This window comes from Oncorhynchus clarkii, chromosome 11, assembly GCF_045791955.1.
Source record: "Oncorhynchus clarkii lewisi isolate Uvic-CL-2024 chromosome 11, UVic_Ocla_1.0, whole genome shotgun sequence".
Taxonomy (NCBI): domain Eukaryota; kingdom Metazoa; phylum Chordata; class Actinopteri; order Salmoniformes; family Salmonidae; genus Oncorhynchus; species Oncorhynchus clarkii.
In genome coordinates, this window is record NC_092157.1 from 22,752,782 (window position 1) to 22,767,781 (window position 15,000).

At 46.8% G+C, this 15,000-nt stretch overlaps 1 protein-coding gene across 2 annotated transcripts in view; it reads right to left on the minus strand.

Annotated features, from left to right (window-relative positions):
- Nucleotides 1-15,000, minus strand: part of LOC139420375 (dihydropyrimidine dehydrogenase a, tandem duplicate 1) — a 217,468-nt gene that overhangs the window by 59,762 nt on the left and 142,706 nt on the right. For both annotated transcript variants that reach the window (XM_071170409.1, XM_071170410.1), the window contains 2 exons: nucleotides 7,288-7,408; nucleotides 6,564-6,683 (listed from right to left, as the gene is read on the minus strand). In XM_071170409.1, coding sequence (XP_071026510.1) covers nucleotides 6,564-6,683; nucleotides 7,288-7,408 — 241 coding nt within the window. The remainder of the gene's footprint in view (nucleotides 1-6,563; nucleotides 6,684-7,287; nucleotides 7,409-15,000) is intronic.

The following is a 15,000-nucleotide window of genomic DNA, read 5'->3' on the forward strand; positions in this document are numbered from 1 at the left end:
CTAGATTACAGAAAGACTGTAGTGGAGCAGAAACACAACCACCAACCTCTGTCTTTCTCTCACCTTCTAGTTAGTTACATCACGTAGCCAGACAAATAAGGGGAAAAAAGGAGGAGGGGTATATTTATTTTGTTTACTTTATGTTCTGTAAACTGTGAGTAATGTGTTAAAAACAAAGAAAGTGTATTGTACTATTCTTACTGTGTATATATTTCCAAACTATTGTTTGACTTTTTATTACTTATTTGTGAACATTTCTGATAATGTCTACTGCACTGTTGAAGAGAGCTTGCAAGTAAGAATTTCTCGCTCTGTCCTTCTCACTGTCTCTCTCCTTCTCACTGTCTCTCTCTCTGTCTGTCTGTCTCCTCTCTCTGTCTGTCTGCTCTCTCTGTCTGTCTGTCTGTCTGTCTGTCTGTCTGTCTGTCTGTCTGCTCTCTCTGTCTGTCTCCTCACTCTCTCTGTCTGTCTCCTCACTCTCTCTGTCTGTCTCCTCACTCTGTCTGTCTGTCTCCTCACTCTGTCTGTCTGTCTCCTCACTCTGTCTGTCTCCTCTGTCTGTCTGTCTGCTCTCTCTGTCTGTCTTCTCACTCTGTCTGTCTGTCTCCTCACTCTCTCTGTCTGTCTCCTCACTCTCTCTGTCTGTCTCCTCACTCTCTCTGTCTGTCTCCTCACTCTGTTTGTCTGTCTCCTCACTCTGTCTGTCTGTCTCCTCTGTCTGTCTGTCTGTCTCTCTGTCTGTCTGTCCGTCTCCTTTCTCTGTCTGTCCGTCCGTCTCCTCCCTCCCTCCGTCTGTCCGTCCGTCTCCTCCCTCCCTCCGTCTGTCCGTCCGTCTCCTCCCTCCCTCCGTCTGTCCGTCCGTCTCCTCCCTCCCTCCGTCTGTCCGTCCGTCTCCTCCCTCCCTCCGTCTGTCCGTCCGTCTCCTCCCTCCCTCCGTCTGTCCGTCCGTCTCCTCCCTCCCTCCGTCTGTCCGTCCGTCTCCTCCCTCCCTCCGTCTGTCCGTCCGTCTCCTCCCTCCCTCTGTCTGTCCGTCCGTCTCCTCTGTCTGTCTGTCCGTCTCCTCCCTCCCTCTGTCTGTCTGTCCGTCTCCTCCCTCCCTCTGTCTGTCTGTCCGTCTCCTCCCTCCCTCTGTCTGTCTGTCCGTCTCCTCCCTCCCTCTGTCTGTCTGTCCGTCTCCTCCCTCCCTCTGTCTGTCTGTCTGTCCGTCTCCTCCCTCCCTCTGTCTGTCTGTCTGTCCGTCTCCTCCCTCCCTCTGTCTGTCTGTCTGTCCGTCTCCTCCCTCCCTCTGTCTGTCTGTCTGTCCGTCTCCTCCCTCCCTCTGTCTGTCTGTCTGTCCGTCTCCTCCCTCCCTCTGTCTGTCTGTCTGTCCGTCTCCTCCCTCGGTCTGTGTGTCTGTCCGTCTCCTCCCTCTGTCTGTCTGTCTGTCCGTCTCCTCCCTCTGTCTGTCTGTCTGTCCGTCTCCTCCCTCTGTCTGTCTGTCTGTCCGTCTCCTCCCTCTGTCTGTCTGTCTGTCCGTCTCCTCCCTCGATCTGTCTGTCCGTCTCCTCCCTCGGTCTGTCTGTCCGTCTCCTCCCTCGGTCTGTCTGTCCGTCTCCTCCCTCGGTCTGTCTGTCCGTCTCCTTCTCTCTGACTCTCCTTCTCTCTGACTCTCCTTCTCTCTGACTCTCCTTCTCTCTGACTCTCCTTCTCTCTGACTCTCCTTCTCTCTGCCTCCCCTTCTCTCTGCCTCCCCTTCTCTCTGCCTCCCCTTCTCTCTGCCTCCCCTTCTCTCCCCTTCTCTCGCTCTCTCTCCCCTTCTCTCGCTCTCTCTCTCACCTTCTCTTGCTCTCTCTCACCTTCTCTCGCTCTCTCTCACCTTCTCTCTCCCCTTCTCCCAGTCTCTCTCTCTCCCCTTTGGTCACTCTCTCTCCCCTGTGTCACTCTCTCTCCCCTTTGTCACTCTCTCTCCCCTTTGTCACTCTCTCTCCTCTCTGTCACTCTCTCTCCTCTGTCACTCTCTCTCCTCTTTGTCACTCTCTCTCCTCTTTGTCACTCTCTCTCCTCTTTGTCACTCTCTCTCCTCTTTGTCACTCTCTCTCCTCTTTGTCACTCTCTCTCCTCTTTGTCACTCTCTCTCCTCTTTGTCACTCTCTCTCCTCTTTGTCACTCTCTCTCCTCTTTGTCACTCTCTCTCCTTTGTCACTCTCTCTCCTTTGTCACTCTCTCTCCTCTTTGTCACTCTCTCTCCTCTTTGTCACTCTCTCTCCTCTGTCACTCTCTCTCCTCTGTCACTCTCTCTCTTCTTTGTCACTCTCTCTCCTCTGTCACTCTCTCTCCTCTGTCACTCTCTCTCCTCTGTCACTCTCTCTCCTCTGTCACTCTCTCTCCTCTGTCACTCTCTCTCCTCTTTGTCACTCTCTCACCACCTCTCTCAATTCAATTCAATTCAAAGGACTTTATTGGCATGGGAAACATATGTTTACATTGCCAATGCAAGTGAAATAGAATGAAAAAATGAACAGTAAATATTACACTCACAAAAGTTCCAAAGGAATAGAGACATTTCAAATGTCATATTATGGCTATATACAGTGTTGTAACGATGTGCAAATTGTTAAAGTACAAAAGGGAAAATAAATAAAACATAAATATGGGTTGTATTTACAATGGTGTTTGTTCTTCACTGGTTGCCCTTTTCTTGTGGCAACAGGTCACACATTTTGCTGCTGTGATTGCACACTGTTGTATTTCACCCAATAGACAGTATCAGAGTTTATCGAAATTGGATTTGTTATTTAATTATTTGCGGGTCTGTGTAGTCTGAGGGAAATGTGTCTCTAATATGGTCATATATTTGGCAAGAGGTTAGGAAGTGCAGCTCAGTTTCCACCTCATTTTGTAGGCAGTGTGCACATAGCCGGTCTTCTCTTGAGAGGCATTTCTGCCTACGACGGCCTTTCTCAATTACAAGGCTATACTCACTGAGTCTGTACATAGTCAAAGCTTTCCTTAATTTTGGGTCAGTCACAGTGGTTAGGTATTCTGCCACTGTGTACTCTCTGTTTAGGGCCAAATAGCATTTTAGTTTGCTCTGTTTTTATTAATTATTTCCAATGTGTCAAGTAATTATCTTTTTGTTTTCTCACTATTTGGTTGGGTCTAATTGTGTTGCTGTCCTGGTGCTCTGTGTGGGGCCTCTTCCTCTTCCTCTCTATTTCTCTCTTCTCCTCTCCGTCTCTCTCTCTCTCATCCTCCCAACCCACTTCAAATAATCCCTCTGAAATGAGCTGTGGTTATGCCTGAGCATACCTCCCATTCTGCTAGCTAACCCTTGGAGTGGCCTGGTTCACTTCAAGATACTGCCTCCTTCTCAATTGTCTAAAAAAGTATCTCCTCTCCTCGCCTACAAGCCGACATCTGGACTAATTGGAAGATACTTGACAGGTGAAAACAATATGGTAGATGCTCATCATTAGGCTGGCTTTCACCTGGTCAGTTCTTTCAGATCAATGCAGGTGTAGTAGATGGAGAAGATGAGGAACATACAGACTTTTAAGCCATTGAGAAAGGGAAAGTGATTATGGATCTCAGTGTTCGTACCTGCCCAGGGCAAAATCTTTTTCATGCTGTAATCTTTGAAAGTTCTACAAAGAAGTGCAAGGGCATCACATATCCTTTTTGATAAATTGACTGCATGGAACAAATGCACTTGCCAAAAGTCCATTTATATAAATGTATCAACAAAAGCAAACCGCTTTGCCTGGAAAACACCATTACCAACTGAAGGCAGTGACTATAATGTTTAGTTGGAAGCAGAACCTATCATATACTGTATAGATCAAAGGCCCTTCATTGACTTGCTTTATGGCAGGCGAAAAACATCTAGGTGCAGAAAAACCTAACAAAACACAACGTGAAAAATGAAACATGTACGTCTAGGAAAAATGGTGTTTTCCTGGTGAAATGTCAAGCTTTACGTGGAGCGAGACTTCAAACCGAGCAGTTGACATTTGTGTCTGTTTGGCTTTGCGTTGGGCGTAGTAAATATAACTGGGGGGGGGGGGGGGGGGGGGGGGACTGTGGGGGGTATAACAGAACGTCAAGGAAAACCTGACAGATAAGCCTTTAAACAGCATCTGATCTGACGTGCACACACACACACACACACACACACACACACACACACACACACACACACACACACACACACACACACACACACACACACACACTGAGCATAAAGTATTAAAAAAAAGACTGTATAGTAGGCTCTATTTGAAGTACTTTACTAGGGTATTGTAAAAGGTAGTAAGTAGCCTACTGTACATTATCTAACAGCCTGTTCACTTGGACTTGCTTTGCTCTCTGGTTGAACAGAAGTAGCGAGGAGGGGAGAAGGTGGGCCTAGTGTCCCTGCAGCGGTATTGGTAGGTGATAGATGCCTGCCTGCCTGCCTGCCTCTCCACTGGTGCCCCTGCACCACCACCCTACTCCTGGGGGATGCTCACAGGAGCCGGCAGCCATGGCTTAAATGGGAAAAAGATGACATTGAGTCATAAAAATATATATATATATATATATATATATATAAAATACTGCTGCAATAGTTTCGCTATAAATTGTTAATGTACATTGCCTTCCTAAGGCTCCTTTTTCTCCTCTCACTGACGTTGATACGGTGGCTGAGGCTAGGGACTGAAATCGAGCTGAGAGAAAATAGGGATGAGGGCAGAGAGAGAGAGAGAGAGAGAGAGAGAGATAGAGAGATAGAGAGAGAGAGACTGGAGTGAAGAGAAAGGATGAATAGAAAGGCAGGAAGAGAGGGGGGAAGAAAGGGGGGGGGGGGGGTCCAACATCAGAGAGCCTTGGTCACAGCAGTTCACACAGGACTTTCTTATGAACACAATAGTGACACTAGTCACACTGAAGGGCAGTGTCATAAGATAATGCTGCTATCTTATATATGACAATAACAATGCAACAGCCAACAGGCCAGCAGTAGGGTTGTGGAACAGTGAGGTACACGGAGGGGCCAAGGTAAGAAACAGTATCTCCATGCATTATTAAGTCAGTCAGTGTACCATGTCTCCACCAATAGGAGGGTTACATTCTGTTGTTCTCTCAAACCAGGATTGGTTGGAAGTGAGGTGATATGAGAGTGGGAATCAATCTAAATGAAGGAAACAAGGAAAACTAAAGAACCATTTTTGAAGACATTTACAGTACAGTAGTTCTCATATAGTTGTATTTGTCCATCATATAAGATCACTACAATGACAGTATAATGTGATTTGATGTGGCCTATACCTCTTTACAGACCACACCTTCCACATGACACAGAGTGACTAACTCCAAAAGGCATGTTCATCTGAAATACATCAAATCTGAGAAGACTAGGAAGGGCAGTGTGTTCTCTTTTGAAGGCAGTAGATCTCTTCCCCTTTATAACGTCTTCATAGAAGAGATTTCCCTTTCACAGACAAAGTCAACATCTCATAGCAACCTCTGGCTCCTTTGTTTCAAGTCCCTGTGCACATCACTCAAACAGACTGAAAATGAGAATGAGCGCATTTTACCCAAAAGGCTTTGCAAGTAAGAACACTTTCCTTCTTTACAGGATACGATAATCAAACGGTTACGCTATGGGAGAAGAAGAACACGATATCAGGAAACAGATCTTCAAGAGAGAGCGTCATTGCAGAGATTGACCATACCTGTCATAGTCTGCCTAAATACTGCTTTTATCTCCATAGAATGTGTGTAATTACCACAGATGGAGACTGAGAACCAAGTAAATGCTTGACATACTGCACAATGAGCAAAAAACTATTATAAGCCAGGCTTTTCCTCATTGGCTGTGATTTCAAGGTTTCTTTTCAATAAAGGAAACCTGATTGACGGTGAAACTTCCATCCTACTGAGAGAAAGAGATGCTTACACGAGACTGACAGTAACACTGTAAAACACCTTAAAACATGAGATCCTAATACAATATAGAGTACACCACCAGAATATCCAGTGCACAGAAAAACATTTAACCGAAACAAAAAAAAAAAGGTTTTTCTGGTAATTACACACCAAGTTTCCACATCAAATAATCAACATTTGCTTGTATACACACCTTCCAGATATCTCACTCAGTCTAAAACAATATTTCAAACTGTAAAAAGAAAAGTGGGTGCTCTCAGTCCCTCTCGGAATGATTGTGGCAGGTTGTTGCAGTCGCCCTTCATTCAGCCGCTCCCATTTCATCCCAGTAGAGCAGAGGAAGCATTAGAGGCACTTTCAGACTCATTCTGGTCCATATGTCACTGCTATTAGAGACAGTGTCCAGCCTCAGAGCCTCAGTGTCTCGCAAAGCACAGCCCCATAAAAACAGCAGTGGAGAGGACCAAGACCACAGCATTTAAACTACAGCACACCCCTTTAAACCCCCACACGCTGGCACACACACACACACACACACACACACACACACACACACACACACACACACATATATTCTGGCTGTTCCGGCCCGGAGGGAGTGGTGGTGGGGGGGGGGGGGGGGCAGAGGGAAAAGCAGCAAGTCAGACAACACTTACCAGACACGCCGCCATATGTGGTTCTCTTGCCACGGCCAATGCCAGGCCAAGGAGTGCCGTCTGCCTTGAGCCCCATCAGCCCAGATACCGTGTTGGTTGCTGTGACGCCATCTGCACCACCTGCAGGGACACGTTTAGTCATTAGCTGTGGGGGAACGGGCACAGGGCTCGGCTACGCCAGCCAAACCCAGGGCCAAATCAACCAGCACCTTAAAGGGTCCTGCAGTGCACTGTGGAGCACAGCAGGGCGTCTGTTTAGATGCCTGTGGACTTTCACTGTGCCAAGTAATTCCATTAGTGTCTCTATGTTGTTTGGGGTTGTGTCTATCACTTGGCTTTCAAACGAAAATGATGCAGAAGTGTTTTGTGGGAGAAAGAGAACACGTTCATATGAGGCTGCTACGGTCACTACATGAAGCTAGCTGACTGTAAACTACCAGTTACATTCTAGGGTGGTCAGGACGAAACTATTATGCACAGTTCATGTAAAGTCCATCTATGGAAAAAAAATGAACATCAAAAATAAACAAAACAACAAATCATTTGAGTACAGCATATTCAATGAACATTGACTTTAGGTTTATCCTAAATGGCATTTTATGCCCTACACAGTGCACTACATTTGACAAGAGCCTTATAGGGGTTTGGTCAAAAGTAGTGCGCTACATAAGGAATAGGGTACCATTTGGGACTTGGCCTAAGTAAGTGGGGCTAGTTAGCGTACCTTCGTGTGCTGCCATGGCTATATCCACAATGTTGGTGACGTTTGGGGTCAGTTTGGCGAAGAAGGGGATCTGGACAGCTTGTCTCACCCAGCGGCAGATGTTACGCACCAACTCTGTATCCTGAGGAACAAACAGACAAATAAAGGACAATAAGAGAGGGATGGCGATGGTGGTAAACGAGTGTAGCCGACTGAGTGAGGTGAGAGAAGAGAAGGGGTTGGAGTTGCATAATGCTACCGGTCTGTTATCTGTTGGAACTTGGGAGTGCATGGGTAGAAAATAGTCATGGTTTCTGAAGAAGCCCCACTACGGTAATGTGTCCCAAATGTCACCCTATTCTGTATATGAGCCCTGGTGAAAAGTAGTAATTCTCCATTTGGGATGCAGACTCAGGTTTTCACATGGATGCCACACTGTTAAATCATTAGCACGTCTCATCTAAAACAGGTTGGCTGATGAGGTGGCATTACCAATGGGCAGAGGGAGGATCTGTTTAGGGTTTTTACCCCCAGACAATCTAATACAAAATCAAATGTATCAGCATCATCCCTTTCAACATGCCTGTAATGGTGAAGCTTATTATAAAGCTTAGTCAGTATTTCTCTGTTTTACAGATATCTAAACCCAACTTCAAATCCGTTAATCATTTGTTGTTTGGAGCCCCCTATTGCACCCGGCTCCTTATATTGAGCACTACTTTTGACCATAGCTCTATAGAGCATGTTATTATTACAGAGGCTCTTGTGTACTTCTGTACTTCACTGTTAGTCAGCCCTCCCTCCTCTCTTCATCTGTGATGCGCCTTTCTTCTCTCACCTCATTTTGTTTCCCTGTTCTTCTCTTTCTCTCTCTCTCAGCCCTCTTCTCACCCAGTCATCTCTCTCTCACTCTGATCCTCTCTCCATCACCTCTTTATTTCAGAGGAAATGGGCTTATTTTTTGACATATCCAATAACTGTTGGTATATACAGCCTTGAGCAATGGGTTTTACTTTACTGTATAAAGAAGTGATATTTACAAGGTCTGTGTGCAAAGCAGATTGAGCACTGAGGTCAGTCTCTCACACGGACTAAAGGTTAGCATTTTATTTTTTAAACCATTAGCAATAAATGGATTTGTAAAAAAATATATATAAAAAAATGGAGGGTCCTGAAAGAAAGAAAATACATTTCCCTCTGACTGAATATTTCCTTTCTATTTCCAGGTCATGCTGTGTGATTTAGTAGCACATCAAAAATAACAGCTATTTGTAGAATGATATTTGGCCTGCGTCTGAACATATACTTTAAGAGTGGCACTGAGGGGTGAGGTGTGGGGAAGGGGGAGAAGGGGTGAGGTGTGGGGGAGGTGGGACTAGGGGTGAGGTGTGGGGGAGGGGGGATAAGGGGTGAGGTGTGGGGGAGGGAGGACTAGGGGTGAGGTGTGGGGGAGGGGGGATAAGGGGTGAGGGAGGGGGGATAGGGGTGCAGTGTGGGGAGAGGGGATAGGAGTGCGGTATGGGTGGATTGGGGTTAGGGGTGAGGTGTGGGGGAGGGGGGATAAGGGGTGAGGTGTGGGGGGGATAGGGGTGCGGTGTGGGGGGAAGGGATAGGGGTGCGGTGTGGGGGGAGGGGATAGGAGTGCGGTGTGGGGGGATTGGGGATAGGGGTGAGTTGTGGGGGAGGGAGACTATGGGTGAGGTTTGGGGGTGGGGGACTAGGGGTGAGGTGTGGGGGGATAGGGGTGAGGTGTGAGGGGATAGAGGTGTGGTGTGGGGGGAGGGGATAAGGGTTAGGTATGGGCGAGAGGTATAGAGGTGCGGTGTGGGGGGGGTAGGGTTGAGGTGTGGGGGGGATAGGGGTGCGGTGTGGGGGGAGGGGATAAGGGTTAGGTGTGGGGGAGGGGGATAGGGGTGTGGGGGAAGGGGATAGGTGATGGGTGAGGCATGGGGGAGGGGGACTAGGGGTGAGGTGTGGGGGGAGGGGGTAGGGGGGAGGTGTGGGAGAGGGGGATAGGGGTGAGGTGTGTGGGAGGGGAATAGGGGTGAATATAATCACATTGGTGCCTAAAAATATGCCAAATGTATTCTAAGGGTGGACAAGAGGGTATAGGGAAGGTTACTCCATAGGAGACAATACAATTCACTTCCAGGATTTGGATAAGATATTAGATTTATGCACTTGTGTCTCTAGCAAGTGCCATCCATAGCAATTTGACTTGATTTATTCAAGACTTACAAACAGTGCATAAACAAGAGTGGAGAGGAGGGTTCAACCAGTCCACTCCCATCTACCTGCCTGCCAAAGACAGATAGAGAGAGAGAGAGAGACAGAGAGAAAGAGAGAGAGGCCTTATATCTGGGCTCCCTAGAGATGGTTGATAGCGCTGGCTGCTTTCCTGGGGAGATTCATTGGATAGATATTTCTGATCCTGCACACAGCCAATGTATCAGAAATACTTGAAGCAGTGGATGTATTTCTAGGTTGATTTGTAGGTTGAGTAAGTATCAGTGTACAAAGGTGGGAATGAGTGGATATGCAGACTGTGCTACAATGATGTAATTACTAGCTAAACCTTCGACGAAGAGGACCTTCAGTGGATTCTACATGTATTCGTGTCATGGATGCAATTGGCATTGGCTGTAGTCATAGAATAGCTGATTATTTTGAGATAAAAATAAAATACTTATTAGCTTGATGTGTATGATACTTTTTCTCTTTGAGAAAGAGCAGAGACAGAGATACTCTCTAATATTCTCGAACCAGGCAGCCCCGGCCGCCACACAGGAAGAAGAGGGACTAAAACCAATCCTCCCAGAGGGTCATGGGAAATTGCATTATGGCTACTTCAGCACAAGAGGCTGGGTCATGGCCTCCAGCCAAGCACCATTGCCCAACCAGATGCTGCTTGTAAGAACCCTGCTCTCACAGAGGTGGAGCTCTCCCTGCCAGGCATGCCTGGGCCCCTGACAGACAGCTTATTACACAGCAGATGGGGGCCAGGCCAGCTAGCACTCCAGTCTGTGGGGGACATAGGCCGTGGGGGGAGAATAAGGGTGGAGGGCAGAGGGAGGAGGGAGGGGCAGAGGAGGCTAAACCTAAGCCCAAGCCCCCTCCTATTGCAGTTTGCCTGTACAACATATTCTGCTTGGCTGGAGAGACGAAGCACCTGTTTGACAGGCCTGTTACTGGTTCTGGCAAGGGAGACATTCTGTGTCTCTTCTCTATGAGAGCAGGTCTTAGAGAAGACCCTGTTGTACCTCTGCGCTCTGAGACCATTACCTGAAGGTCTGGCAGAGAGGGAGCGGAGGGTGTGACGAGCTACAAACATGCTGTCAACATGAAAAACACGCAGGTGTCGTACTGTGGATTCTACAATGGGCATGATTCCCAGAGGAGAGCAGGACCACCAGTGATGGGGCACACCGAGGATTGTATCATTCCAGGTTCCATCAGAACGGAATGAACACATTCCAAAACACTAATCCCTCTTGACTGACTGACTGATTGTAACAGTACAGAAGGGGCCATGATGATGAAAATCAAAAAAGGGGCACTAGCCGTTAAGGAGGGGAGGTCTAGTATGAAATGAAAAGAGTTGGTGGAAAGGGTACTTGACGGACATTTTTTACGTATTTCTTTCTTTTCCTTTCTCCCGGTGAGCTGTTTCCGCGGGGCAAGCTGGCATGTGGATTAGTTTCAGCACGACGGGCGGCCCCAGCGGAGGAGCGTGTGTGTGTAGAGGGAGAGGAGAAGGAGAGGTGTATCACCCCCAGGCAGGGTTGTGGAGGGGGTGAGGGCTGTTGAGACAGCCCAGCCCGCCAGAGAGGGGGGTGGGTTACCACAGGCTTACACCTGAAATTTTAATTTTACAGAACAAGGTCACAAGAGTTCAGCTCTCTCGTTAACAACCCCAGACTCTCAACGGGAGAGCTGGTGAGTGTGTGTGTGTGTGTGTGTGTGTATGATGGAAGCTGTTTGTCACCAGGCTGCATGTTCAAAGGGGGCTGAATATAGCTCGGGGAGGAGGCTTCGGTTTTAATTTGTGAATCGGAGGAGTGGAAAAGCGGTATCAAAGGGAAGGAGGGAAAAGAGGATGTATGGAGGAGCGTTATGGAAGGGAAGGAGGGAAAAGAGGATGTATGGAGGAGCGTTACGGAAGGGAAGGAGGGAAAAGATTATGTATGGAGGAGCGTTACGGAAGGGAAGGAGGGAAAAGAGGATGTATGGAGGAGCGTTACGGAAGGGAAGGAGGGAAAAGAGGATGTATGGAGGAGCGTTACGGAAGGGAAGGAGGGAAAAGAGGATGTATGGAGGAGCGTTACGGAAGGGAAGGAGGGAAAAGAGGATGTATGGAGGAGCGTTACGGAAGGGAAGGAGGGAAAAGAGGATGTATGGAGGAGCGTTACGGAAGGGAAGAAGGGAAAAGAGGATGTATGGAGGAGCGTTATGGAAGGGAAGGAGGGTAAAGAGGATGTATGGAGGAGCGTTATGGAAGGGAAGGAGGGAAAAGAGGATGTATGGAGGAGCGTTATGGAAGGGAAGGAGGGAGAAATTACTAACCTGTGGTTGCTGAGGCAAACGTGAATAAGAGATAACGGAACCAAAGTCTACCTTCCTTCAAGCTAGACACTGTCTGTCTTAACCACTCACTCATTAGATTGCACTCACTAACCACATTATAATGAGACGTGTGATCAAATGAAAAATCATGACAACTGCCATCAAATGAGAATGAAACTCGTACAAAAAACATTGTGGTAAACACTTAAAGGCCAAGTACAACCTCATCATCGCTTCTAAATAAAGTGAAGCCGGGTTCAGAAGGGAAACCCAAGTGTGGTCACATCAGCTGATCGCATCAGAGTCCTTCAATAAGCTCATGTTGCAAGGTTTGGCTGCTACAGGGTTGTCATTGATTGCGAGGATCAACCATGTTGCTGCTCTACTGTTGTCAATAGCCGGCTACAAACTAGCTAGCTAAGTAGAATTAGTCTATCATATCTATTGTATACTTTCTGTTTTCCCAATGCCAGTTTTGGAGCATAGTCTGTTCTCTCGGCCAACATACCCCATCACCCCTAACTTTAACCGAAAACTTTTCCCCTCAGATTTCAAGTTATCACCTTGAACCTTAGTGGGGAAGCTGACACTGTAGCGCGTTGCAATGAATAACCAGGGCTTGCTTTTAGCTTCCAGCCATGTGGATTGGCTCCTGATTCTAGCATTACCTAGATCCTGTGGGCTTGCTAAACACCCACATGGCGATCCGCTGTTGACGATCAAGCGTCAATCACCTCTAATGTAAACGTTCTGTCAGAGAGCTTATTTCAGACACACTAATATGCAGGCTTATTCTAGCAATCTATGGGGTCTATTTCTTCTCGTTACCAGGTCGTCATCTATTCTTCTCTCATGACTTACCGGCATACACTATTAGGCGTAAGCTTCAGCTCAGGTACTCTATGTTGTAGGCCTAGGTTTACATTATCACGTCACTTTCACTGTGCACTCTGTGCATGTATCAGTAGTGACATTAGGCTATTTGGATAGCACAGGTGGTTATATGTAGCTACCATTTTAGTTTTCGGTTCTGGGGGTTTGTTCGTGTTATGCAATTTAAATGGTATGTCATGGCCACTGCAGCAGTCATTGTCTGGTCTTCCCCCCGGACGATGTCTTCTGTTATATAACCATATATGTATTTTCTATTCCAAATTTCCGTTTGGAAAGGAAGCCTTTCTTTATTATGGTCCAATAGCAGGGATTCAATTAATCTCGGCTGTCAGGACCCTTCGGTGGGTAGTCTGCTCAGGGATCCATCTTTCCGCCTACTCTTCATGGCCTACGGAGAAGCGACCACCGTGCATATCAAGAGTATCTCTCCTCTCTCAGTAGCACAAGTTTGAGTTAACTTAAGGCAATGGTGCTGGGTTGATGTTGTGCTTGCTAGAGGCGGTCTGTTTGATGGCGTTTATGGGTTCTTCAGTCTGAAATGCACAACATTCTATATAGCATATCGTGCCCACCTCCTGTAGTTATTTTAGCATCTTTATATGATGCTTAGGTCTGGCAGTGAGCTACCCTGAAGGAGCAGAGCCCTAATGCCAAGACCACGAGTTGTAATATTTTATAATAAAGGGTTAAACGTACACGTGGTGTATCCTTTCTGAATGAGATTTTCACAACAAAATGTTAAACTACTCATCTTCAAAAAAGAACAGTACAGTAGCTACAGTTGGTTATATAATCCGAGGGAGCAGTTGTGAATGACTGATTGAAATGGCATATTAATAAGACATTCAAATGAGATTTCCCTACCATTTCCATAGCGTCAGAACGAATGTTTTTCCCGCTGTTGCGTTGAGAGGTGGCACCGCCGCCACGCACGCGGAGCGGTCGGGGTGTGATGGAATGATATTGCCTCCCTCTCTTTAGTTCACTCCGAGGTTACCTGCCTGCGGGCACATGGCTTTGATTAGCTTTTTGTCTTACAGCAGAAAATCTAACGGCAGAGGGGATATAACTCTGGAAATTTACGGCTACTGTGAGAGAAAATAGCTTTGTCTCCTTCCCCGGTTATAGACGGGAACTCGTTCGTTCGTACGTTTGTTTCATTCATTCATTCATTCCCCTCTCCACCGCGGGCCTGGGGTGGGACTCAAGTCAAGATGGTAAGATTGGAAAGCTGTGATTTTCATTCTTTGCCTTTATCCGTATCCAGATAACTAAGGCCTTTAGGTTGTGGTATAGTAACTTGCTGTGTGCTGTTTCAGGCACATACAGTAACAGCACTCATCACTTACTGTACTGTATATCACACACTGCTTTAGTCACTGTGCTGTTTATAGCAGACTTGTTTCATCATTAGTGATGTGGAGCTACAAGCTAAACCTTCCTCTCCCACTCAATACACATGCGTACTGTACTGTACATCCACATACACTGAGAGGGCATGGTATCCTGTGCCTAAGGATACATTGTATTGCTCCCATCCAAAATGAGAGCTAAGTGGAGGCTCAGAGCATTTTGAGATCAACTCTAGGCAGGATTGGTAGGCTACAAGCTACACTACAGCATACTACAGCTGTAAAGCTGCAATATCCCAATACCATCAGCGTACGGAATATCAGTCTTCAGATAGTATAGTATATTTAAACTCTTTGACATATTTTTCACCCGTTAAAAGTCAGAACAGCCTGCCTGCCGTGCTGTAAACTGGTGAGGGTTGGTATTAACCTCCTGAGCGGAGAGGTGTGATACTCTGTGATATCCGGGCTTTTAAAAAGGCCCGTTCCGTTCTCTTCCAGAGCAGCACTACTCTGCGTTTTAATGACCTTGTTTTAACGTTAAGACATGGTGGTGTTAGAGAGTCAGGTAGGTAGAGTAGAGAGTCCTGTCACTGACTTGACCACCGCACCGCCGGGCTACGAGCAGTTAGACGACAGGCCGTGTCACACATGTTCAAGTCAAAAGCACAACTGACCCTCACAGAGAGACAGGCTAATGTGTAAACATTTAGACAGGCTGCTAGCAAAAGAAGGTTCTCACATATCGTCTCTGACATTAAACGGTGAGTTTAGACAGTGTGAGGGAATGTGTGTGGTCGTCTACCGGTGGACAACATGGTGTACGGTTGGGGTTAAGAAAAATAAAAGAAGCAATGTCCGTAAAAAAAATAAAAGATACAAATAAAAAGAGCAGTAACACGTCAAACAGCCAAAGGCTTATTTA